Genomic DNA, 27,816 nt, shown 5'->3' with positions numbered 1-27,816 from the left:
TGGAATAATTCTAGAGAAATTTGTGAAATTTATCATAAAATAATTGCTTAGAGGTTTGAATCCTTATATATGTCCTTAATTTACAAATGGAATTATTTTCAGAAGGAAAAAATGCTGGATTTTTCAAACCTGATGATTGTTTATCTAAAAGGATTTTGTTTTGTTTTTTTGTTTTGTTTTGTTTTTGGCTGGAAAGCGTGTTTGAGATTTTAAGTTTCTATGACCTCTTTCTTTTTCTCCCTCCTCCTTAGGTGTCCATTCCTGCATAGAACTACCGGTGATACAGAACGGAGATACCATTTGCGATACTACAAAACTGGAATCTGCATCCATGAGACTGATTCGAAAGGAAATTGCACCAAGAATGGCCTTCATTGTGCTTTTGCTCATGGACCACATGATCTACGTTCTCCAGTTTATGATATCAGGTTGGTAGGGAATAAATTTTGTGATATTTACTTGCTGAATCGAAATGGAAATCCTGGAATGTAAAATGGAGGTAAGAGCAACTGCGGGAAAAGGGAGTGGAGCAGGGAGGGCAGAGGAACTCTGTCTCTCTAGATTTTTTTTCCTTTTCAGCAAGTCTTTAAACCTGCTGAAAGAGACAGACTGTCACCAGTTTTTCCTCTTCACTTGGATACTGGAAAGGAGAAAAACTAAGCGGTGGAGGTTACTAGTTGGATAGCAACTTCATGGAATATGTTCCTACCTGACTCTAAAAAAGAAAAACAACTTTGATTGCTTGGCCTATTTTGTTTTCTCTTACTAGCCAAACTAAAAATGGCCGCGGAGCTATAGAGCCCTAAGGCATGCATAGGAAATTGAGTTGTGTTTTCCATTGGAAAACATCACTTTTTCCTCAGAACGCTGGCACTGAGATGGAGGCTCCGCGGTAAGAATATATACTCAACAAACAGCACACCATTTCAGTGCTAGGTTGAGGCAGATGTGTGAATGAAGCCAAATTACCACCAAACATCTGTGAATACAGTTAGAGATGCATGGGGGAGAAATGCATAGCCCTTTTTCATTCTCTTCATCCAACTTCTTCTTCCATGATGCAGCCAACAGACATCTGGGGTCTGAGAGAGAGGAGATGCCCAAGGGGAGAGAATAAAATCAGGGGAAACAGTTAAGAACTATAAGCTCTGCAGATCACCCTTTTCCATTGCAATTTTGGTGATGATGGTTTTTTCCTGGGCTGCCTTTTACCTCAGCTTTTAGTAAGGATCTGAATATTATTAGAAAGATTTTTTTTTCCAAAAAGCCAATAGACACATATGTTTTCCTTTGAGTTTCTGTACCTGCATAATTACTAATTTATCTATGTTCCCTAAGGGAGCTTCAGGCCATGGAAGCTTTGCAGAATGGTCAGACCACATCAGAAAGTGGCATAGAAGGTCAGTCTGCAGTTGCTGCTAGCCATGCTATGATAGAGAAAATACTCAGTGAAGAGCCAAGGTGGCAAGGTAAGTTCGTGGCATTTTGCACAGTACTGAATCCAATTATGCTTGAATTAGTCTCTCCTCTAAAAACATCTTTGTATAGGAGTAAATATGCTTAGGATTTTAATTGACTAATTATACTTATCTTCACAGACACAACTTATGTTTTGGGAAACTACAAAACAGAACAGTGTAAGAAGCCCCCACGCCTCTGTCGCCAAGGTTATGCTTGCCCTTATTATCATAATAGCAAAGATAGAAGAAGGAGTCCTAGAAAACACAAATATAGGTACAGTGCTTCAAAACCTGGTTATAAAGGGCCAAGACTTTACATTGTCTTCATTTGGATAGTAACTTTACTCTAATCTCAGTGTAATAAATACATCAATCATGGTGGGAAGATTGTATTTCACATTAAGTAGTTAATTCATGGATCAGTATTACATCTGTGTAGGATGCTGCCATAAGTAAGGATTAGGGCACATGTTTTTTAAGTCTGTTGCACTCTAATATGATGTCAGGATAAAAAAGAAAATAATCCTTGTGCAAAATAAGTTTGCATATGAGCAGATGGTTTTCTTTGTTATGAGGGGATTTCCAAGTTGTAGTTCTCAGCATATTGCCCCATTGTAGTTAAATTCTAAGAATTAATCAGGGAATATATACTGAGATGCAACTGTTCTGTTATGACATTCAGAATATTGTTTCCTCATGAAAACTGAAATGAACATCAAACCTAATGGCCTCAGAGTGAAGACTTTGAGATAGCACCTTTCTGAGTATTTCAAAAAACCCCATTATACTTCCTAATCATATGCCGATTAGCAGTTATTTATCTCCTTTGCTTATGTTCCTGCTGCCACGAGCTTTATTTTTCTAAACATTAAGCACTATTTTGGGAGATGTTTCAAGGCTCAGCTATAACCCAACTACCTATTTATTATCTATTGGCCTTGGCCAATTTGAATTAAATACAAATGATTTATTTTAGCATTGTTTGATGCTAAACAAGTGCAGTTTGCCCTTCTTGAGGAAGACAAGCAAACAGTAAAGGTGCTCAGTGTCAGAAATTAAGCTATATAAATATTGTAGATACAGTTTCTCTGTTTGGCTCAAAAATTATATGACTTTCTAATTTGTTCTTTTTCTGCCTATTGCTAAAGATCCTCCCCATGTCCTAGCGTGAAACATGGAGATGAGTGGGGAGATCCTAGTAAGTGTGACAATGGTGATGCATGCCAGTACTGTCACACTCGTACAGAGCAACAGTTTCACCCAGAGGTAAAGACTCTTCCTTTTTGCTCATTTACATACACAAATGCAGAGATTACACAATTTACTGGAGATGATAAACTGCACAATACTCAAGCTAATTACTGTTTTGATTGCCTTGGAGATTTACAGCAGAAACTAGTTGAGGGAATACATATTCTGGATGGCTTTTGATACCATCAACCATGGTATTCTTCTTGACCATCTGGCAAGATTGGGCCTTGGAAACACAGCTTTGCAACAGTTTTGGTCCTTCCTGTCAGAAAGTGCTGCAGGAGGACTATGGTTTGACTTTCTAGGATGTGGACCTATGGCGTCCCATAGGGCTTGGCTTGTCATCCTGTGCTGTTTAAAGCTACATGAAATTTCAGAAGGAACTCATTCAGAGCTGTGGAACATGTATGTTGATGACAACCTGCTCAATTGCTCCCTATCTTCTAATTCCAAGACGCAACCAATCTCTTTGAAGTTTGTTCATTGTGATAATAGACTGGATGACAGAGAACAAACTGAAGTTAAATCCAGAAGATGGAGATGCTCTTAATAAGGAAACTCTTTGGTTAAGGAGAAAGCTAGACTAAGTCTGAGGTGAAGCCTGTTCTGTAGCCTCATGAAGATAGAGAGGCTTTACAGTCAGGGAAATGCTTTCTCATGGGTGCTTCCCAGGCTATGGAATAAGCCCCCCCTAAAATGAGCTTTATTTTTTTTTTATTAGGTGTTATATATGCCTGTTTTATTGTGTGTTTGGAAATATAATGTATAGATTCAATAATATATAAAAAAAGGGTTCAGTGCATCCTGTTTACAAGCCTTTCCATTGTTTAGAGATTGTGAAATTGCTTAGAAACTCATTAAAAAGATTTAAGATTTGGCTCTCTGGCAAGGGTGCTGCTGAAATATACTAGAGAGTTCCAAGTTAAGGAGGACAAGGCAGAAGCAAAGTTTGGTTGATGGGAAAACAGCTTTCCAAAGGCCACAAAATCCCAGCAATTTAAAACAAAGTTTGGGATGTGAAAGGTCTCACAAGGAGTCAAAAAACAATCAGCTCAATTGTCCTGGAAAGAAGATGGCATGTGATGATAGTGACGTGTACAAACTGTACCAAAGCCATGTGTGGAAGTGCCAGGAAGGTGTGGCTAGCAATTGCTGGGGCAGTGCATCTGGATTGATTTCCATGTAATTGAAAAGTTTTCTTCTGAATTACTTCTGTTGCTGAAAATGCATTTCCTAAACTGAAATAGGGTTCCTGGATAGCTCCATTTGATAGGACAATATTTGAGTAAATTGCAAAGATAATTGACACTACAGTTCTATATGCATATTTAAGGATAAGCCCTTAGGGCAGGGGTGTCCAAACTTGGTCTCTTTAAGACTTGTGGACTTCAATTCCCAGAGTTCCTCAGCCAGCTTTGCTGGCTGAGGGACTCTGGGAGTTGAAGTCCACAAGTCTTAAAGGGACCAAGTTTGGACACCCCTGCCTTAGGGGTTTTGTGTAAATAAGCATAGATTATGCTATAATTCTGCCCATGTGTTATGTATATGTGTGCATCACTGGAAATAATTCTTTAAATAGGTACAATTCTATAGATATTAAGTCGAAGCATAGGTTGAGGCTCAGGATTATATGCAGCCCTTGGTCAACCAGAGTCTTCCAAATTTGATGCTTAGAATGATTTTTTTTTTTTGCCTTCAAGATAGTCTTTGATTCCTGGAGACAGCCTAGATCAGTGATGGCTAACCTTTTTGCCATCGGGTGCCAAAAGCGGGGGAAGTGCAGGAGGTCACGCGCACGCGTGCCCACACCCATAATTCACTGTGCCCCGACCAGTGGTGAAATCTGAACCGGTTTACTACTGGTTTGCTGGCTGTGCACTGCGCGCCAAACGCATGCCCGGTGCGCACCAAGCACCAATTTGTGAGATGTGCGCACGCACAGTGCATGCCAAAAGGAGGCATGGGGTAAGTAAACAGCGTGCAAGGGTGTGTGATCAGCAGTGGCACGTGATCTTTTTTTTTTACTTTTAAAAGCATTTTTTTACAACCTATTCGGGTGAATAGGTTGCAAAAAATGCTTTTAAAAGTAAAAAAAGGCTCTGACAATCAGGCAGCTCAGCTGTGATCATCAGAGCTTTTTTTTACTTTTAAAAGCAGTTTTTTACAACCTATTCCTACCATTCGGGCGGGAAAAGTGAGCGAGCCGGAAAGAAGCAGCAAGCGGCCAATTGAGTGGGCGGGGGGGCAGGGATTTTTGCTAGTGGTTCTCTGAACCACCCGCCACCATCGCTACCGGATTGGCTGATCCAATCCGAACCGGGAGCATTTCACCCCTGGCCCTGACCCCCCACATATATGTGCGCGACCCCCTCCTCCCCCCACTTTTGGCACATGATGGCATGGTGGGCCAGGGACCATTTTTCACCCTCGGGAGGCCGGAAATGGCCCATTTCCCGACTTCTGGTGGGACCAGAAGGCCTGTTTTTCAATCTCCCCAGGTTTCAGAGTTTCTAGGAGCCTGGGGAGGGCGAAAACGGCCTTCCCCACCCCTCTGGAGGCAGGAAACAGCCCATTTCCTGACTTCCGGTGGACCTGGAAGGCCCAAAAATCAGCTGGCCGACCCGTGCATGCATGATGTAGCTGAGCTAGGGCAACGCTCACGTGCCCACAGATATGGCTGTGTGTGCCACCTGTGGCACACATGCCATAGGTTCGCCATCACGGGCTTAGACCATTGCACCACTACTGGCTCTCTTTTTGGGAATGACGGTCAGGAAAAATTACTGGAGTCATATATTATCCATATCTAGCTGATTGAGTTAATTAAATTATACGAAACTAAAATTATATTTGTTTTAGATCTGCCTATTTTGTTCTTTGTTTTATGGAATGCTGCCTATCCCAGCATGCTGCTCAAAGACCGAGCATAGCCTCAGTCTCCACAGATTTATGCAGTCTACATATAAAGTGCAACTGAAACATCAAACTAACTATTGTATTTCTTAATACATTTCTCTCTTTTTAAATCCATTATAAGCAGCTGAGTTTGAGCAGCTTCATCTTGTCCCAACTTACTTTTTGTTTTTATTTTTCCCAGATCTACAAATCAACAAAATGTAATGATATGCAGCAGTCTGGCAGCTGTCCCAGGGGACCCTTCTGTGCCTTCGCACATGTAGAACGTAGGTGGTCTTCTCTTGATGTAGCAATAATCTGTCTACTGAGTGTTGTCCTGAGTGTTGTTTAGAGTACAACATTGCTTGCTGTATTAAAGAAGGCAAGTACAATTCTAAGCAACCAAACTTCCTCCCTCCCCTGTAATTAGTCATGGCGGGGGGACCTAAAAATAATATATAATGAATTTTATTTCAAACTGCATATATATTTATTTAGAAAGCAGTCTTCAGTCATCAGATGGTTGATAGTTCTATACTTTGTTCTCAAAGCAGAAGTGACACCCAGTGGCTATTTAAGGATACTGTGAATGATACTGTGTGCTACTTAGTTTGAACTTGTAATTGGCTATTGGTATGATTTAATTCTGGGGAACAAAAAGGAACAAGTTTTTTGTCATGCTCTTCCTTCATTTATGAAACAAGGGCATGGTGAAGGGAAACAAATGCAAACAATTTTAAAGCTTTTGACATTGATTGCTTCCCAACAATGAACAATTGCTTTTAGAAATGCCTAGAGCGTCCAGATATTTTCAGTCATCTGTTTTTTTTATTGTCTATTTTCTCTTTTTAACAAGGATAATCACTTGAGACAGAAAAAGTTGGAATAGAAGCACAAACCTTCAAGAGGTCACTCCCTGAATCCCTAGTTGTCATCATAGTTTTTTCACTCCTAAATGTGCATTACTTTTTGTATACCCCAAATTCCAGAATTTCAAAATATTGTGGATCCATGATTTTTCAGATTAGGCCTCTTCCTGTCAATCTTTTGCATTGAGAGTAGGATAAAAGTTGTCAGCCTTTTCAAACAAGCAGTGGGGTGATATATGCAAAGCCAAGGTCTGACGAAAGAACTCACGGATAGGGCTTGTGTTTTGAAGGTTCAGCTATTTTTAAGCTCAAAAATAAATAAGGAGCCTACTAACTAGTAAACAGTTCTGTGATCGTATTATGTCCACATTGAAAGATCAGTTATTTTTCAATCATAAATAAAAGCATTTTTAATTTTTGAAAACATACATAATTTGGGGGTTGATATTTTTTTATTTCAATATGAATCTGCTTTTACATTAAAGTTACCATTAGGTCTTTTCAAGGTGATATGAAAGGAAATTCCGCCAGACTGTTCCAGTCTGATTCAGTTAACAATTATTTAAAATGTTTATATTTTATTGTTAGTTATCTTCAAGGCCCTTTCGAGAGAAAGGTGGAATATACATTGAATAAATAATAATATGTGTAATAAATTTGGGCAGCATAAAGCCTAGTGGAAACAACTACTATGAATATGTAACTGTTATTCTTTAAGATTATTGATACAGAAAAAAAAGGAAGACATTACATTCTCTCCCTTAGTCTTGTGATGCCTTTTTGTTTTTGTATAGTGGTTTGTAGATTGCTGCAGATGGAAGATTAGCCCTCTAGAACCGGTGCTGGGCATAATGGCCTGTTTATCCTCTGCTCTTATGGAGTTGTAGTGAACCCATTTTTGTAACTGTATTTATCACGTGGTTTGTTTTCTGTTTCCTATAGAACCTCCACTTAGTGAAGATTTACAGCCAACATCAGCTGTCTCTAGCCCAACGCAAGCTGGCCCTGTGATGTACATGCCCTCAGCAGCAGGCGATTCTGTTCCTGTCAGCCCTTCTAGTCCACAAGCCCCAGACCTTAGCAATGTATGTAAAATTGTTACAAAATTCCTCACTGAGCATGTGATACTGCAGTTCTCTCTAAATATAAGTTCTTTCTGGAGGAACATTGCTGACACTTTTATATCCCAAAAAGTGTTTGTGTTTATAAATAATGGCAATTCTTCCCACATCTTGGGTGTCTAACCTTTTGGCTTGCCTGGACCACATTGAGTAAAGAGGAATTATGCAGCTAAAATGTATAATGGAGTGAATATATATAAATAACACATAATAATGTTAAAAGTTTATGATCTTTTGTCTAAGGCTGCGCGTGGCTCGTGGCCCACAGGTTGGATACACCTGTCCTAGATAAAAGTTTAGGATTACAGGTTCAGAGCTAGCTCAGCATCTTTGTAGCATTTAAATTGCACAAATTACATTAGTTAGTTCTAGTAATTCCTCAACAGAATCTTGCCACTTTTCAATTGAATGGATCCAACCAATTTTTAGAAGTGGAATTGCTACTACCTAGCATAAGTTTTCACTTTGGGGAATTTTAAAAAGTAGATTATAATACTGCATGAGATCTTACACATATCCCAGTCCAAATTTCTATCATACTGTGACATATACTATATATGTAATATAGCTGACAGAAAGAATAAAGCTTATTTTAATTAAAAATATGCCCAAGTGAGTAAAACTATGTGTCCTAGAAATCTGTAGCCCAGTATGATGTGTTTCATTTATCTTTGCACTCTAGGTATGGAATAAAGCAGGAACTCTACCAACTAGTCCTACTTCTGCTACAGTAAGTATTTTCTCTAGGGGAAGAGGCATTATTTTGACCTGGGTCACACATTCCTTCCATTATTGTGATAAGCATCTCCAAATTGCCTGTTTCCTGAAGCAGAAGCAGGGCATATGTCATGATCTTACTTCTTTTGCTGTGAGAATTCCAAACCATTTTAAATATGAAAGTATCAATTTACAGCAAGAAAACTACTTGATTTTACATTAGAAATTTATATGATCTATTGAGATTGTGGCAGTTCATGCAATATCTGGATCTCTGAGAGTCACAGAAAGCTATAAAAGCAAATGAACTACAAAGAACAATCAAAGTTGCAGTGAAGTTATTGTCATCTTTAAAAATATGGCTTTAATGAAAGAAATGCTCAATATACAGTCATGGCCGAAAGTGTTGGCACCGCAGAAATTTTTCCAGAAAATCAAGTATTTATCACAGAAAAGTATTGCATTAACACATGTTTTGCTATACACATGTTTATTCCCTTAGTGTGTCTTGGAAGAAAACAAAAAAAAAGGCAGGAAAAAAAGCAAATTGGACATAATGTCACACAAAACTCCAAAAATGGGCTGGACAAAATTATTATGTCCAATTTGCTTTTTTTCCTGCCTTTTTTGTTTTCTTCCAAGACACACTAAGGGAATAAACATGTGTATAGCAAAACATGTGTTAATGCAGTACTTTTCTGTGAGAAATACTTGATTTTCTGGAAAAATTTCTGCGGTGCCAACACTTTCGGCCATGACTGTATTTCTAAGATCTGAGGCAAAATGTAATTGTTTGGACTTTTATTAAATTGTGACATTATATATCTCAGTAACCTGATTGAATTTAACAACTTAGCTTTTAGAAGTTTACTATCAGCTGTGATGCAGAGGTAGAGAGTGTTATATTCTAATACACAAATTACCATCTTCTTTTCTTCCTGCTTCTGTTAGATCCTCTGTAGAAATAGCAGTCTTGGAAGTCCATCTAATTTATGTGGATCCCCTCCTGGTGCAATTGGAAAACCCCATAGTTTGGAAAGCATTGGTTTCCCCACAGATTCAGTAACTACTGCAAGTAGCTATAAGAAGGCACCTGGATTTGAACGGGAAGACCTGGTTGGAGCAGAGTATCTAAAGAATTTCAAATGCCAGGTAGGTATAAAATACTAGGAAAGGATATTGGATATATGTATGTATGTATGTATGTATGTATGTATGTATGTATGTATGATATATTGTTATCATTAATGATATGATATACAATTTCAGTAGCATGTAATGTCATTTTTCGCTTTCTAATTACTGCAGCAGGCAAAAATCAAATCCCATTCCATGGAACATAGAACCCAAGAACAACCTCTGTTACAACCCAAGCAGGTACGTTATTCCAGGGGATGCTGTTTAGTTTTTAGAGGCCCATATAATCTCATGTGTAGATTTCAGTTGGTGGTATATGTGAAAAACTAATTGGAGTTGAAAGGGTATTGACACTTTCCTAAGTGTTTGAGAATCAGTCTGGTTTCTTTCAGATTTTTTTTAAAAAATGAAGTTGGTGTGAATAGAAAATCACAAACTCAGAATTTTTGAATACTGCTTGGACTAGATAATTGGAGGAAGGTTCACTGCAGTTCACAAGTCTGCTTTAGGCCTCCTTTGAATTTTGAATGGCAAGATTATACAGTCATCATGAATTATATAACTTGATGATGTGATGCAGCTGACAATATACATGAACTGTTAACAATCAGTGGAAATGACTTGCTTCTAAAAGTTGTGAGTGCTCTGACACTAGAGGCTTCCAAACGAAAGATTGGACAACCATTTGAAATGTTATATGGTTTCTTGCTTGAGCAGGAGGTTGGACTAGAAGACCTCCAAGGTCCCTTCCAACTCTGTTATTCTGTTCTAAAAGAGTCCCAAACAGTCTTCCTTTATTGTGTTGTGTTGTATTGTGTTGTATTAAATGCTAAGAACCAATCAGCTGCCCTGGGCGTACCTTAGAATTAAAGGATGTAAGATATAAACGTTAGGAAGAAATACTTATTTTATGACAAGTATATCATTACTTCTCTCTGAATATTCTGTTGCATCATAGGAATACATGAGTGTATTTTCAATACATCAATACATGAATGTATTTTCCTCTTTCAGGATATATTAGGGATTCTACCAGTTGGCAGCCCACTGACATCTAGCATCTCCTCTAGCATTACTTCTAGTTTGGCAGCAACACCACCAAGCCCAGCAGGCACCAGCAGTGTACCAGGCATGAATGCCAATGCCCTTCCTTTCTACCCAACTAGTGACACTGTGGAGTCCGTGATAGGTAATATTGCCTATGCACATTGATGGTGCAGGGAATCCAGAAGAAGAATATCCATTATGGGTGGGAAGCCTTTGGTTGTTTTATTTAGAGGACTTACAGTAGAAACTATGCTTTATTGTTTTGTGACTTGGCTGATGACTTGCATTTAATATGAACTCTTTCATATTTCATAAATTAAATTATAGAACAATCTTACATAACAGCTCCCATAGCTGAATTCTGTAAAAAAAATGGCAAAAACCACAAGCAGTCCTTTATCTTTTTAAAGGCTAATAAATTTATTGTGGAATAAGTTTTTATACAACAATAAACTTATTGGATTGTGACACGGCTCTGCTGTTTTTACTAGAACAGACAATGTGACAGGATGGTCAGTGGAAGATCATGATTGCTCCTAAATCTCTGTGTATATGTGTGTGTAGATCTTGTTTGATGTTCTTCATCATATCCTATATTTCCTAAACTCATAAGTCACCAAATTGGCTCAGTGTGCCATTGTGTGGACCAATCCACTAAAAATTCAGTCCTGTGACATGTATAATCTGTTACTGAGCAGCTGTTTTTATAAATATTAAAAAGATGAAACTTTTCCATTTATGACAGCAATAACAAAACATTTCAAGTGCAGAATTTAAAAAAGATTTTATTTACAGTTCTGTTTAAGGGTTCGTATGTCATCATATTTAAATTTCTAAGACTTTCCAAGAAGAGTAAGAGTACAGATTGTACAAGGGTTACCATTTCTCTTTTTTTAATGTATTATTGTTATTTTTATGGCTGATTGCACAGTCAGCCAGATTTTTAAACTGGATTTGGCATTTTTGTCCACTGAGTCCTTCCCAAGAATCTGGGAAAGACAAATATTGTTTAATGATATTAAAGTTATCGTCGCAGGATGTATTCTGTTCCAAGTAAAGCTGCCTTTTTCAATTGACTATTATTATTATTATTATTATTATTATTGATATTGATATTGATATTTAGCATTGGTTGATACATGTCTCTTATTCTCCAGGTAACCTATTATCATTTTTATTAACTGTTGATGTTCTATTACAGGCCTGGAATGATACAAATAAAAGAGACAACTCTTGCCACTAAATTAAAACACTTACGAAGGATCTGGTGGAGGATATATTTCTTAATTCTAGACAGGGACTTTCTTACACTTTCTAATAGGAAATTGCTGAGGAAATCTGAAATCCTTTTATGTGCTTTCTAAATGCTCAAGAAGTAACTTTCCAGGCAGTACCTGAAAACTGATTATAAACTATGCAGGAGGGTGAGGGTGGGGAAACATCCATTTTCAGTATCTAAAATTGTTTATTATTTGTACTATAGTCTTTGTCTTTCTGAAACGACAAGAATGTCACGAATATAGCACGACCCATGCTATGCTTTATAAGACAACATTTGACAAGACATTAAATACATTGGCTAGGAATACCCCCAGGGATGATCCTGTGCAGGTTTGCTCCATCTCATCCCCAACTGGCAGTGTCCGTGCTACATGGCTGGCTCATTATTGGGCCACTGCTGGCTATAGCCTGTTTCATAGGATATGCTAATTCATTTCTCCTTCCCCCCCCCTACACACAACCACTTATATTACTGCCATACACACTTCCCTTCTTTCCACTACCATACTTGCACCTCATTCCTATTGCCATCTCCTCTATCATTAATTGCAATCCAAGTTGCTCTCCACAGTGGAATTCCTAAATATAGGATTAGCGAATTCCAATCACTATGCATCATGGACACCTAGGTTGCCAGGTGAACTGGGACGGGCACCTGTTATTAAAGCCAACCCTGGATGTACTTCTACCCAAGGTCAAGCTGTACAGCAGGTGTACAAGGAGATCTGTTTTGCATTGCTGTTATTTCCAGTGTCAATCTATGGGATCAGCCTGATACTGAAGAGACTTAGGATTCAGATCAGGCAACAGAAAAACAATATTGAAAGCTGAATCATTTAAACGACTAATGGCAGCCTTGCATTGTAGATTCTCCAGTCCAGAGCAGTGACATCTCTTTGTGAACTCTTTGGACTTCCCTTTCCCTTGAAGTTGTTGGTCCGTTTTGTAATATATAATTGGTGCCTCTGTCTGGCAGAGTCTGCCTTGGATGACCTGGACCTGAACGAATTCGGAGTGGCTGCCCTGGAGAAGACATTTGACAGCAGCTCGGTGCCCCACACGAGTGGCATCATGATAGGTACATGAAAGCAACAGAGCTTTCTTTGATCTTCTGCCAAGCAGGGTTTGCCCCATCGGCTGGCTGGCTGAAGCAGCCTAGCAAGCTCTCAGAACCAGCCCTTACATGACATATTGGTTGACAGCCAATGTGGGACCTTAGAGCCAAAGGACTCTCATTGGTTGGCAAATCGGAAATATCTTTCACTGGTTTCTGATGTCCCAATGACGTTTACGAAATAGGCATGGCTTATTTTGCTTTACAATATCTTAACAGTGGCACACTAAACATGTTCACAAAATTCTGACACAAGACTACCTTGAAAGTGGGGGGGGGAGGGAAAATCGGTTTAAATAGTAGGAAACAAATTGGATTGGTATCACTGTTCTGCTGTCACAGGGTCATGGCAAGGCATGTCGCCACACATTGACAAACTACCGCTTGTGTATCTCATCCCTTGTATGTGGTCATTTCAAACCAGTGTCTCTTTTTTTTTTTTTGCCCCATGTCTGGTTTTCAAGTGAATATAGTCTATGCAACCGTGCTATATTCTAAGTGTACAGATCCCACTAGTAATTGACAAAACATTTCTTTGTGAGCTGAAACTGTGTACAAATTGGTAAGTGCCTCCTGGCTCACTGCTGCCACTACACTTTTTTTTAAGGCACATCCATTAGCTTAAACCACCTTGGTATCAGATTTTTTTTTTATTGCAAAAGAGTTTGCAACTGTCTTTCATCAACACATAGTTTTATTTCAGCATATCCTGTCCTTTAGTGGTGTTTCTTCAGATTTGAATAGTTGTGCAAATTAGAATTAGCCTACCACATGCCCAGTATATGTTCAGGTCTGCTTTCTCCAAAATTGGTTCTACTTTGAGGAGATAGTATTCAACATAAAACCATTTGGCAGTGATGCTGTGCCCATATTGATTTGGGCTAAGATCAGTTTGGAAATAAATATGGAGAATATGTGTTTTTTCTTTAGAGTTAGGCTTTGTTCCCATAAGCAGCATCCTATTTGGTCTCATATATGAGTGAGAAATTAGTTTTTCAGATTATCAGAAAACTTTGGTGCCTTGCAAGCTATCTCAGTATACCATAGCAGAAGAACAGGTTGGTTGATCTGCAGTTGCAACTTTTAGGGTAAAAAAGGAGGATGGGAAGTTCTGCGTCACGTAGGAGTCCTTTTAATTTTGAAGCTTTCACAGGCAGTGCTATGTGCCAAACATTATTAAAACTGAGAAAAAAATTATTCTTCCAACACTAACAACTTTCATGGGCTAGTGAGTTTGATTTCTTTTTGACTGTGCCATGCAACTGGGACTCCTCTAGCCAAATGGGAAGGTGATTTACCCTACTCCCTTTCCTGTAGATGAAGCATAAATAATTGCTGTGCTGCCAGTTTACCAATCTCTTCTGCTAGAACATCTTATGAGTGTATTTCTGTCTGTAGAAATTAAGCTCCATTTTTTTTCCTTTGGCCCAGTACCTGAATACAGAAGTCTGTCCCATTTGCTGTCTCTTAACAAACTTTTATCCTTACGATGGAATGGGAGGTTCAGCTTGCAAGAATATCTTTGGCACGATCTATAAAAAGTGGAGATGCCATTTAATTCAAATGACTGTTCTTGAAAAATGTACTTCTTAATCTATATGATTTGACGAACACATATTTTCCCGTTCTGAAAAAAGCATTAACCATAATTATATTCTAATTATGATATATAATCATTACTAGATACTACAGTTGTCATAAAAACGTAGTTTCTTGAACTAACAAATAATGGGGATAGTAGAAAATTAATTTAATTTAAACATGTATATAAATAGTGTCATTATGGAACTATAAGAATTGAAAATCAACTGTCTAAATATCTCTTAGATTGTAAGCTGTCCTTTGTTTACTGGAGAACTTCTGATTCTTAATTCTAACCCTAACCCTGACTCCTAGTGTTTTGCAGCTAACATTCAATAGTTTACTTTTTAACCTTCCTTGGCCGTAGTGACAATTCCTATAATACCAGCTCGGAAGGTGTAGAAAGATAGAGATTAGAGGAATATCCTGGATTCACCCATCCTTTTACTGGTGCAGAGAGTGAAGCAAACACCTGCTGTTCAAATTCCTGTGCTGTGCTTCCACTCATAGTTCATGGCTTCTACATTCCCATACTTTCTGTGTGTTCTTTGTCCAGGTGGGAGTTTGCTGCAAAGTTCTGCTCCTGTAAATATCCCTGGGTCCCTTGGAAGTTCTGCCTCCTTTCACTCTGCCTCTCCTTCTCCACCGGTCAGCTTATCATCGCATTTCCTCCATCAGTCCCAGGGACACTTAAGCCAATCAGAAAATACTTTCCTGGGGACATCAGCTTCTCATGGATCATTAGGTAAATGCCCAATGTAAGCATGAGAGTATATCTGTTAACATGTTCACTGTCTATGCCATGTAAGTATTTTCCCTTTTTTTTAATTAACTTTCATTTGAATGTTCACATTTTTGTTGCCATCTAACATAATGTATTGCCCAGTTTCTGTATAATCAGAAAAGTTTCATTAGATCTAAGGTCAGTGATAGGGATTTAACCTTGTTTGAACAGGAGTATGTTGCAGACAAAGAATGAATCAAATTAATTTAGTACAGGTAGTCCTCCATTTACAGCAATTCATTCAACATACGTTCAAAGTTACAACGGCACCGGAAAAAAGTGACTTACAAGCAGTCCTCATACTTAAAACCATTGCAACATCCCCCACTGTCACATGATCAAAATTTGGGCACTTGGCAACTGGCATGTTCTCTGATGACTTCATTGTCCCACATGATTGCCATTTGCGATCTTCCCAGTTGGCTTCCCTTAAGCAAAGTCAGTGGGGGAAGCTGAGTTCACTTAACGATGGCATGATTCACGTAACAACTGCTGTGTTTCACATAACACTCGTGCCAAAAAGGTCATAAAATCAGGCAAGACTCACTTAACAACCGCCTTGCTTAGCAACAGAAATTCTGGTCCCAATGTGGTAGAAAGTCGAGTATGACCTGTACCATGGAAGACTAGCAACAAAAGATAATTACTAAATATGCATGGATTTCAGAGGAAAGGCTGAGCCTTGAACTTGCATGTAATTTAGTTTGGATATATGATTTCAGATTGCAACAAATTAAATCTCAAATATGCAAGTAGACCCATTCAATACTAACTATGTGAACAGCCATTCAATTCCCCTAAATTCCATTCTTCAATTCTTGACTGAAGATTTGAACTCCATAGGGAAATCAGTGGCAACATACATTTAATGAGACCTAAACAGGATGAAACTGGTTACTGATATATCTATTAATAATTTATAAAAACTGTATGAATATGAAATGTCATTAGTTATCAGCTTTTAATTCACTCAGAATAAACTTGTCATACTGTACCTACATTGCTTTCACTTACAAATATGAAGTACTAATAACTGTAGCGCACTTTGCAAATTTGAGCAGTGTGCTGCTTCTATTAGATTATATATACTATGTACGTTAGACTGAGAAATTGAAACATCCCAGAAGAAAACAATAATAAACCAGTTATTTTTGTTACCAAGGAGACAACACAGACATTTCCATATAATCACCAGGAACTGAGTTGGATTTGATGGAAACTATATCTTTTTAATTATATGTAACCAATCAGACTGATGTAGTCATGCTGTGAAATGCATTCATTGAAAAAAAGGAGTTTTGGATAGCTTATTGGTTTCAATTTACTAAATTAGGCTAATGTTTTACATTCACAAACCAATATTTAACTAATGTCCTCTATGTTTGTATAGCATAACTGATTTTTATTCCACAATAGGTAAGATATATGAATTAAAAGATTAAGAATTGACTAAAAATTAAGAATTGGTAGAAGAATGATTGATTGAAGAATAAGGTGGGAATGTTGTTTCGAAGGTGAGGTGAAGAGATCTTAAAATCAAGTCATATGTTTTCACATGTTTGGTCATACATGTCTGTCACATCTGTGATCATTTACTTTGAACAAACTCATGTTCCATATATTGCAACACTTTTGATTTTCAGCACTGTGCAATTTACACACTTTAGTAAGTAGGTATGGCAGATCAGGCAAATTATAAGAGATGATTGCAGAACGGACCGATGCACCCCATGGTTTAAGAAAGGACAGAAAATATAGGATATGATTGAAGGTCCTAAACAAATATATTGCACTGAAAACAATAATCAAACATTCATTTTCCAGGATTCCTTATACAGTAATACAACAGCATTGATTATACTATAAGGTGATTATATCCAGTTCAGAAAAACTCTTTTCCCTGAAAGGAGTGCATATATATATATATATATCATATATCTGTGCTCGGTTTGCATCATCCGTTATCACATACATACAGGGATCTCCAGCAATGAGCATTTGAGCTATTCTTATTGCAGTTGTTTACACTCTGACCTGGAGGTAGCTCCTAATTTAATTAGAGTGGAACTGATTTCTAAGCTGACATGTAAGGCTTGCACTGTAAAAGGCATCTCACATAAGGGGATGCATCATAAGGCTAATGGACAGAGGGAAACATTATCTTCAACGAGTAATTTAGCTCTAGAATTTTTGTTCTGCCAAAACATAAACAGCTTTCATGCTTACAAAAAAAACCAAAAAACAGTGTCAGCAGTAACATGATAGCAAATCAACATGATGAATGACCTAAAATATGTAGAATTTTAAGAAATAAATTTTGTTATAAGCATATTTCTTTATGCTTTGAGTTCTTCTGCAATACTGTGTGCCTTCGATTTGGCAATTCTGTTGTGGCCAATTTATCTCAAGATTATAGCCATGCTTTTTATAGTGTAGTTTAAGCACTGCTGCTGAACAGCAAACTTAAATTGAAAGTAAACTATATAATCTGTGTGGGGGGGGAAAAGCCATTTTCATATGATGCCTAGAGCAGAGAGAGATCTACAAAAACTCATTTGATTTACAGCATCTTTCCTTATCTGAGCAAATGTTTAGTAAGAAATAAATCCTCCTTATTAGAGGAAGGAGTCTCCTTTGTTCTTCTTTCTTCTCTTTGTTCATGCTGGATTACGCTTATATTCTAAAACTAAACACTTCACTCTGTGATCTCTGGCAGAAAGCAGAAGAGAATTCGTTTATCTCCACCAGATATGAAATGGTTGTATGCTGTGACTTAAATGGAGTAGATCCAGAAGCCTACTTTATATCATTTTCAAGAATGAACCAATTTTACCATTCACATATTCTCTCAGCAGAGCAAATTAGCCAGTCCTTTTTCTCTTAGAAGTATCCTTGTGTGATACTGGATTTTTACAGTCACACTTTAAATACTATAAAATATAGTGGGTGGTATATTTTTCCCCCTTAATATCAGATTCTGTGCCTTATTCCAGGGCCTTATCTAAAGACACATTGGTCTGTTGTGATGAAAAGATTTCTCAAATTAACATTTGAGGATCTCATTGAGGGCACTGTCTACATTATTGTAAATTGATTGATGCAGATTAACAACAAAAGAGAAATAAAATTACTGTAGTTTAATATACTCTTATTATAATTTTTCCATGAAATGTCCAGATGGAACTTTGGTCTGTTAACAATTGTGTATTTGAAATGAAAAGAAAGATACTGTGATATAGTGAATGTAATACTAAGAAGAGAGAGTTGCATGTATTTTCAAAATTAAATGGGTAGAGAAAAATTGAATAAGTGCCAACATATATTCAGATCCAAGTTTTTAGACTTCTGGCAGCAGCATGAATTAGCTGTATGCTACTTCAACTTGGCTTCTACCCATAGGAACAGCTAAACAAACTCCGATTCCTCCATCTCTCTTTTCCTTAATGTGCGAACTGAGATCTCTTTATTTCTTTCCTAATAAGACAGACAGTCTTATTTCCTAATAAGACAGAGTTATCAACCATAGTTTACTGTATGTTATGATTCTGGCTTCTTTAGAGCTAAACATGTCAGAATTTTCAATTGGCATTTAATGGATGGATCTCAGTGGGTTTCTTTAACTGTTCCCACTAGCAAGAGTAGCCAATCAGGAGTGGCTAGGCAAAAGACAGCAAGGCAGGGTTCGATCATGAATTCTAAAGATTCTTAACTTAATATGGTATCAAATGTGGTCCTAAAGATATTAACAAATAAAGTATGAAATAATGGGTGACTGTTTCATTTTGTTCTTAAGCATCTGTGCGCTGATTGCTGTTCCCTGAAGCCTAAGCCTTTACCGAGAGTTTATGGTATATTCGTTCCTCATGTGCTCTGTGTGAATCTGCACTAGGTAAATTCATCCTGTATCTATCTACACTGCATTTGTGGATTAAGTGTACTACGAAACTGCTTCTGGGCATCGTTGGCACAAGATGGTCAGCTGCCACTCTTTTTGCTAAAGCTAAAGTGGCAGACTGATAGCGCACATATATACATATCCCTCCCAAACGGTTTTCATATGCACTATTGCCCGTAAAAAATGGCAGCATTTTATTCTAGTTTTCAAAAAAATAGTTTGGGACAAGAAAAAGAAATGTAAAATAACATGCTTTTCTTGTCTCCACGTGAAACAGGTTTAAATGGAATGAACAGCAGCATATGGGAGCATTTTGCTTCAGGAAGTTTTTCACCCAGTACTTCACCTGCATTTCTGTCAGGTCCAGGTGCTGCTGAACTGGCCAGGTTGCGGCAAGAATTAGACGAAGCTAACAGCACAATAAAACAGTGGGAAGATTCTTGGAAACAAGCCAAACAGGTAGTGTGGTTGGCAGGGTGTGTGTGTGTGTGTGTGGTTGGTTGGTTTCCTAAAGCATTATTGGTAGCCCTAGAATAATAAGTAATTTGAGATCTAAGAGAATAGACAGAAGCTCAGCTGGCATAATTGATTTGTAATATAAACTCCCCACAGATCTTTTTACTAATGGACAAAGAAAAAAACTGATATCTTAGGTATGTAGATTTCAAGTTGTGATGCTCGGCCCAAACATTCTTGCGTTCCTCTATGACAGAGTTCCCCAAATTTTCCGGCTTTGCAGACTGGCAACTGGGAGAGAAAGGATGGTTCTGTGCGAGCATCAGGCACATACGCTTGCTGCTCATGCAAATGGAACATGCATGCACATGCCTGCCTGCTGCTCGCACAAGTGAGGATGTGTGCACTGCGCATGCTCACCTGCCACTTCTGCAGCCCAGTTCTGAACAGCTGAAGGCCCAGTAGTGGACTGCACCCCAGGGGTTGGGGATACCTGTTCAACAGTATTAGCTTTTCTAATTTGAATTTCGACTCATCTACCTAAAAGTTTCATGCAGCTTGTGCATCACCTCTAAAATGATATTCTTTTCCTTCACAGTCTCCAATATACTATTTATTTTTATTTGTTAATTTTTTATGTTGCCCATCTCACTGATGCAACAGTAGTGCAGCCACTTACAATACTATTCTTGACCTAAGGCAGGGGTGTCAAACTGGTGACCCGTGGGCTGGATGCATCACCACCCCAGCTCGGCAACGGGAAAAAATGTGGCGAAACATCACGTGACAGCAACGTGACACCATGAGTTTGACACCCATGACTTAGGGGAATAAGAAGGTATCAGGTTGCAACTCCTGTAGAAACATTGACTAATATTGATTATTTGAACTAATTTGGCTTTTAGATAGTGATGTAACTAAGGCTGCTTTGTCAATTTTGTCAATGGAATGGAATGGAACAGACTAGGAATAGAATAGAATAGAATAGAATAGAATAGAATAGAATAGAATAGAATAGAATAGAATAGAATAGAATAGGGTAGAATAGGATAGAATTTTTTATTGGCCAAGTGTGATTGGACACACAAGAAATTTGTCTTGGTGCAAATGCTCTCAGTGTACATAAAAGAAAAGATACGTTCATCAGGAATACTAAGGTAACTTAGTAAATAGTTTGACAATGTTGAGGGAATTATTTGTTTAACAGACTGATGGCGTTTGGGAAAAAACTGTTCTTGTGTCTAGTTGTTCTGGTGTGCAGTGCTGTATAGCATCGTTTTGAGGGTAGGTGTTGAAACAGTTTATGTAAAGGATGTGAGGGGTCTGTAAATATTTTCACGGCCCTCTTTTTGACTCGTGCAGTATACAGGTCCTCAATGGAAGGCAGGTTGGTATAACTTTTAATTAAACTATAACTTAGATAACTTTTTTTGGGAACCAGATGCAGAGAGTACAGCACTTTTAGTTCTCTTGGAATTGTCACCCATAGTTGCAGCCTAGTGGAGTTGCATCCCCAAAGTCATATGATGTTGTGGTTCTTCCAATCCTGTTGTTAGATTATATCCAGAAAATATTATAAGGTGGCTACAATTTAGTATCACAGAAATCTGTCCATTTCTTTAAGTGAGATATAGATATCTAGACATACCAGGTAGTCCTCAACTCACAACCATCTGTTTAATGATGGTTCAGAGTTAAGATGGCCCTGAAAAGAGTGATTTACGGCCCATTCTCAAAGTTAGCACTATCACACCACCACTACCTGCACATAATCAGAATTTGGGCACTTGATAACTGATTCACATTTATGATGGTTGCAACGTGCTGTGGTCTCATGATAGTGATTTGTGACCAGCTGGCTTCCAACAACCAAATCAATGGGGGAAGCATGATACACTTAATGATCAGATAATTTATTAACAAAGATGGTAAAAAAAGGTTGTAGTATTGGGTCTGGTCATGTGATGACTTGCTTAACGATCATATAGTGATCAAATTTCTGGCCCCAGTGTCGGTCATAAGTTGAGGGCTACCTGTTGACACAAACTAACTGCTGGAAGTAATCAACTGCAATTTTGGACCGAGGTGCCTTTAATTTAATTTAATTTTTAATAGGTTTTTAAATAAGGGGTTTTTAAGGGAGGGGAGGGGATTGACGGGTAGGGGGAGTAACCCGTCGGGGAGGGTATGTCCAGTCCCAGCGCACGCTCACGACACTATTTTAGTTGGTCCGAAGACAGGGGGGGAGAGGATTGTGCAGAGCAGAGAATGCTATCCCATCTGTACGGTAAGTGGGAGGGGCAGATATGGCGGAGGCAGGGGGCCGTATCGTTCTTCGGGAGCACGTGTTCGATGTTTAAAAGCGATCACGTGCTCCGGCCCCTCAGTCCTCACTCGTTCCCTGGATGGTCAAGACCCTCAGAGCTTGGGTCTTCGGCTGATGCTTTGCAATGCCCAGTCCGTGGTCAATAAGGCTCCCCTGATTTGTGACCTTATTCAGAGGGAGTCCACGGACTTTATGGGCATTACGGAGACCTGGTTGGGCACAGAAGGGGGTGTACCCCTTGTTGAACTGTGCCCTCCGGGTTTCCGTGCATTCCATCAGCCGAGGGCCCAAGGTAGGGGTGGGGGGGTGGCGGTTGTGATTAAAGAAAGTTTGGAGCCGAGGGAGTCCACTGTTCCTCAGATAGCTGGTTGTGAATCCCTCCTTGTGAAGTGGGGCCACCGGAATCAGATGGAGCTGTTGATCACATACCTGGCTCCTTGCTGCGTGACTACAGCCCTACCTGAGCTACTAGAGGTGCTTGCTGGCGTGGCGGTTGAGATTCCCAGACTTTTGGTCTTGGGGGATTTCAACTTGCCATCAGCCGGCTTGTCGTCAACAGTGGTTCAGGAGTTCCAGGCCTCCATGACGTCCTTGGACTGATTCAAGTAACTGATGGCCCTACACACATCGGGGGAGGCGCGCTAGACCTGATTTTTATCTCAGGTCAGTGGGTAAATGATCTGGATTTAGGAGATATAGTGAAGGAACCGGTGTCATGGTCAGATCATTTTCTTCTTCGCCTAGACTTTCGGACCGCCGCTCACCACCGCAGGGAGACGGAGCCAATGCGTTGGTTCTGTCCCAGGCGCCTGATGGACCCAGAGAGGTTCCTGACGGAGCTTGGGCCATTTCCTGAGGATCTTACCCACGGCACGACTGAAGAACTGGTTGCGGCCTGGGAACGGGCCGCGGCTGAGGCTTTGGACCGTGTCGTGCCTTTGCGGCCTCTGACCCGGCGTAGATCTCAATTGGCTCCCTGGTTTTCCGAGGAGCTGAGAGAGATGAAACGCCAGAGAAGACGCCTAGAGAGTACTTGGAGGTCTAGCCGTTCCAAGGCTGATCGGACACTAGTGAGGTCTTTTACTAGGACCTACCTAGTGGCAATGAGGGAGGCGAAGCGTTCCTACGTTTCCACCCTCATTGCATCGGCAGATAACCGCCCGGCCGCCTTGTTTCGGTGACCCGTTCCCTCCTTCATCAAGAGGGACGGGATGACCCCTTACAGGGACGAGCTGAGGAGTTTAACGGTTATCTATACGATAAAATCGTTCAACTTCGGGATAGTTTGGACCAAGATTGCGATGATCCAACCGAGATGATAGAGACGCGTCTTGTTGAGGTTATTTGGGATGAGTTTGATTCTGTAGCTCTCGAGGACGTGGACAGGTTGCTGGGGAGGTTACATGCAACTACATGTTTACTGGACCCGTGTCCTTCCTGGTTAGTGCTGGCTGCTCAGGAAGTGACACGAGGCTGGCTCCAGGGGATTATAAATGCTTCTTTGGTGGAAGGGGTTTTCCCCGCCGCCTTGAAAGAGGCGGTGGTGAGACCCCTCCTCAAGAAGCCTTCCCTGGACCCAGCTATTTTTGGAAATTATCGTCCAGTCTCCAACCTTCGCTTTGTGGCGAAGGTTGTAGAGAGTGTGGTTGCATGGCAGCTCCCCCGGCACCTGGAGGAAGCTGTCTATCTAGACCCGTTCCAGTCCGGCTTCCGACCCGGTTATAGCACGGAGACGGCTTTGGTCACGTTGGTGGATGACCTCTGGAGGGCCAGGGACAGGGGTTGCTCCTCTGCCTTGGTCCTATTAGATCTCTCAGCGGCTTTTGATACCATCGACCATGGTATCCTGCTGCGCCGGTTGGAGGGATTGGGAGTGGGGGGCACCGTTTATCAGTGGTTCTCCTCCTATCTCTGACCGGTCGCAGACGGTGTTGACGGGGGCAGAGGTCGTCCTCGTGGTGCCTCACTTGTGGGGTGCCTCAGGGGTCGATTCTCTCGCCTACCCTGTTCAACCTCTATATGAAGCCGCTGGGTGAGGTCATCAGTGGTTTCGGGGTGAGTTATCATCTGTACGCTGATGATACTCAGCTGTACTTTTCCACCCCGGACCACCCCAACGAAGCGGTTGAAGTGCTGTCCCGGTGCCTGGAAGCTGTACGGGTCTGGATGGGGAGAAACAGACTCAAGCTCAATCCCTCCAAGACGGAGTGGCTGTGGATGCCGGCATCCCGGTACAGTCAGCTGCATCCGCAGCTGACTGTTGGGGGCGAGTTAGTGGCCCCAAAGGACGTGGTTCGCAACTTGGGCGTCCTCCTGGATAGACGGCTGTCCTTCGATGAACATCTGGCGGCCGTCTCCAGGAGAGCCTTTTACCAAGTTCGCTTGGTCCGCCAGTTGCGTCCCTTCCTTGACCGGGATGCCTTATGCACGGTCACTCACACTCTGGTTACGTCTAGGTTGGATTATTGCAATGCTCTCTACATGGGGCTGCCCTTGAGGTGCACCCGAAGGCTACAGTTAGTCCAGAATGCGACTGCGCGAGTAGTAATGGGAGCCGCTCGTGGCTCCCACGTGACATCACTGCTCCGTAGTCTGCACTGGCTTCCTGTGGTTTTTCGGGTGCGCTTCAAGATTTTGGTTACCATCTTTAAAGCACTCTATGGCTTAGGACCCGGGTACTTACGAGACCGCCTGCTGTTACCCTTTGCCTCCCACCGACCCGTACGCTCTCACAGAGAGGGTCTCCTCAGGGTGCCGTCCACCAAACAGTGTCAGCTGGCAGCCCCCAGGAGTAGGGCCTTCTCTGTGGGGGCAGTGACACTCTGGAACGAACTTCCCCCTGGCCTGCGTCAAGTGCCTGATCTTCGTACCTTCCGTCGTGAGCTCAAAACATATTTATTCATTCAAGCGGGACTGGCATAATAGTGTTGAATTTTAATTGGGTTTTCTTAATATTTTAAAATTTAAATTTTAAATTTTTAATTATCAGCCTTTATAATTTGCTATGTTTTAAATGTCGTCTTAATTGTATATATTCTGTTTTTATTTTTGGCTGTACACCGCCCTGAGTCCTTCGGGAGAAGGGCGGTATAAAAATTTAATAAATAAATAAATAAATAAATAAATAAATAAATAGATTTATTGTTTTGGGTTGCCCAACTAAAAGGTAACAGTTGAAAATTATATAGATTTAGAAAAGGATTTATCTCAAAACTGAATGAGATTAGACTTTCTCTGAAATACCAGGTGATGTACTATGAAAGTACTGCTTGGTTCTTGCTAGGCTGGGAAAGAATCGCATGGATTCTTCTTACCAGATCAATCCTGAACTGGCTGGAGAAATCGCTGCCTGTCTGTTGCTGTTCTCTTCTGTTCAGCATAAAAGCTATATTAAAGTTTAGGTGGCTCTCTTAGGAAATCTTGGGGTCCCCTTTTGGTCCACAGATTGAGAAGGTGCATGTCCACAAAAGTGTGCCAATCACCTCTGAGCAATTACTGTACCCCTCCCCCCAATGAGCAAAAGCAAATTGAGTATTTACAGTATTTTTCGGACTATAAGACGCACCCCCCCCCCCAAAAAAGAAGTGGGTGGAAATGTCTGTGTGTCTTAAAGAGCGAATGTTACTGAAGGCCCACCCACCCACCGGCCCCCACCCTTCGGCCTCTGCCTCCCAGCAATTTGCCTCCTTGCAGCAAACATTTAGCTGATTTAGCACAGCAATTGCTGCCTGGAACGGGCTGAAAATGAGATGGAGGCCAAAAATGGGACGCGTGGAGACGGCGATAGGCAGTGGCAACAGCAGCAATCCCCACAGCCTGGAACAGCTGATCGTCTGTATTCCGGGAGGCCGATCCAACTGCCAATCAGTTGCTCATGCTAAATCAGGCTGTACTGAAGATGATCAGGCTGTTTGCTGTTTGCTGCAAGAAGGCAAATTGCTGGAAGGCAGAGGCAGATTTTTTTTTCTTGTTTTCCTCCCCAAAAGCTAGGTGCATTTTATAGTCTGGAGTGTCTTATAGTCCGAAAAATACAGTATTCTAAAAGTGGTGGGAGCAGTGTGCTACTCTTAAACCAATTCATGCATCTACACTTGTAAGAGAAAAAGCAGACTTAAATGCGCATCTGCTTCTCTTGTTGATATTTTGCTCAGCAGATTTTCTTAGAAACATGCCCTGCATTTCTCTGATCGTGTTCATGTTTGAATGGGTTTGCTTTGCAGGAATTCGTACAGATAGGAAAACTGATCCGCATACAAGGCATTTGAAAGGATATTTCAGAAAGAATAGGCATATAATGTATCATCAAGAGATAGAAGAAGAATGTCCCCCAAATTGCAAATGGCTAGAAACAGCTGTTTTTCGTCATATGAAACGATTAAGAGAAGCTACTAATATTACTTTACTTTGGATACACAGGCCTGTGATGCATGGAAAAAAGAAGCGGAGGAAGCTAATGATCGTGCAAGTACAGCAACCCTAGAATGTGAGTTAGCCCGAGAGCAGAGAGAGACCTTGGAACTGCAAATCAAGAAACTCCAGGAAGAAATTGAGCGGATCCATACTGGCCAGGACCCCCAGTTCCTGCGCTCATTCTCTGATTTAGAGAATCTCTCCTTGTCCACACTCTATAATCTCCAAAAACAGTTGCGTGCCAATTTAGAAAGAGTTGATAAGGTGAGTTTGAAGTGGAGGTATGGAAGCTTTACACTGCATTTAGCTCGTGATGGGATCTTTTAATAAGTTAAATAAACAATGAAGTTTAAATGTTGGGCCCTATTTTTCTGGAAGGAATATCAAAAGATTTTTCCATCAGGATATAGCTCTTCTCAGCAGAAGAGGGAATTGGGGCGGGGGTGTTTCTTCAGGCATGACGAAATACAAGGAAGTTGCTCTTCAGATGAAAGTGAGGCTGGCCTTTTACCTTGAAAACAGGCTCAAGTACAGGTAGTCCTCAACTTACGACTGGTTATTTAACTACTGTTCAAAGTTATGATGGACCTTCTGTAAACTACTTATAACACATTTTTGGAGTTACAACATGATCGTATTTCGGGCACTTGGCTCACCTTGATGCCATTTCCAGAATTCCACTGTCACATCACCATGATTTGCACCATTTTTGGTTGGTTTCCGACTTCTTGGTGTCAGCAAAAATTGTCTATTGGAGAAAATGGATTCACTTAACGATTATCGTGTTCGTTTAATAACAACTGTGTTTGCTTAACAACCTTTGTAAAAAGAACAATTCCATGATGCCTCGACTTACAACTGCAACAACTTAAAACTAATTCTAGGTTCAATTATGGTCATAAGTCAAGGACTACCTGCAGTGATTAAAATCTCAGTGCATTATTTGGTTTCTCTGCCATTATTTTAAGAGACTAAAGGCAAGGAAAAGAGAAATTGGTCAATAGTTATCTGTCTCCAGTTCTTCTTAGAATAGAATAGAACAGAACAGAACAGAACAGAACAGAATAGAATAGAATAGAATAGAATTTTATTGGCCAAGTGTGATTGGACACACAAGGAATTTGTCTTGGTGCATATGCTCTCAGTGTACATAAAAGAAAAGATACGTTCATCAAGGTACAACATTTACAACACAATTGATGGTCAATATATCAATATAAATCATAAGGATTGCCAGCAACAAGTTATAGTCATACAGTCATAAGTGGAAAGAGATTGGTGATGGGAACTATGAGAAGATTAATAGTAGTGCAGATTCAGTAAATAGTTTGAGTGTCAAATACTGTAGGAAAATCATGGGAAAAATTATGAACCTCTTTCACCCCAAAGTGTAAATAGCCTACAGTATACATTTTCTTTGCATGGGCTTTCCCTCAGCCTTTAGTTTACTTTGTTTGGAGTTGAAGAGGTTG

The 27,816-nt window shown here is 40.1% G+C and overlaps 1 protein-coding gene across 4 annotated transcripts in view; it reads left to right on the top strand.

Moving 5' to 3' along the window:
* Positions 1 to 27,816, top strand: part of UNK (unk zinc finger) — a 66,389-nt gene that overhangs the window by 33,558 nt on the left and 5,015 nt on the right. For 3 of the 4 annotated variants that reach the window (XM_058166587.1, XM_058166586.1, XM_058166588.1), the window contains 14 exons: positions 252 to 428; positions 1,339 to 1,469; positions 1,599 to 1,734; positions 2,609 to 2,726; positions 5,809 to 5,893; positions 7,418 to 7,560; positions 8,279 to 8,326; positions 9,265 to 9,465; positions 9,622 to 9,690; positions 10,465 to 10,639; positions 12,755 to 12,856; positions 15,030 to 15,218; positions 19,430 to 19,611; positions 26,351 to 26,608. In XM_058166587.1, the coding sequence (XP_058022570.1) occupies positions 252 to 428; positions 1,339 to 1,469; positions 1,599 to 1,734; positions 2,609 to 2,726; positions 5,809 to 5,893; positions 7,418 to 7,560; positions 8,279 to 8,326; positions 9,265 to 9,465; positions 9,622 to 9,690; positions 10,465 to 10,639; positions 12,755 to 12,856; positions 15,030 to 15,218; positions 19,430 to 19,611; positions 26,351 to 26,608 (2,014 nt within the window). The remainder of the gene's footprint in view (positions 1 to 251; positions 429 to 1,338; positions 1,470 to 1,598; positions 1,735 to 2,608; positions 2,727 to 5,808; positions 5,894 to 7,417; positions 7,561 to 8,278; positions 8,327 to 9,264; positions 9,466 to 9,621; positions 9,691 to 10,464; positions 10,640 to 12,754; positions 12,857 to 15,029; positions 15,219 to 19,429; positions 19,612 to 26,350; positions 26,609 to 27,816) is intronic. The other variant, XM_058166589.1, reaches the window with a different exon arrangement.

This window comes from Ahaetulla prasina, chromosome 2 (assembly GCF_028640845.1).
Source record: "Ahaetulla prasina isolate Xishuangbanna chromosome 2, ASM2864084v1, whole genome shotgun sequence".
Taxonomy (NCBI): domain Eukaryota; kingdom Metazoa; phylum Chordata; class Lepidosauria; order Squamata; family Colubridae; genus Ahaetulla; species Ahaetulla prasina.
This window is presented reverse-complemented; position numbering and strand designations above follow the sequence as displayed.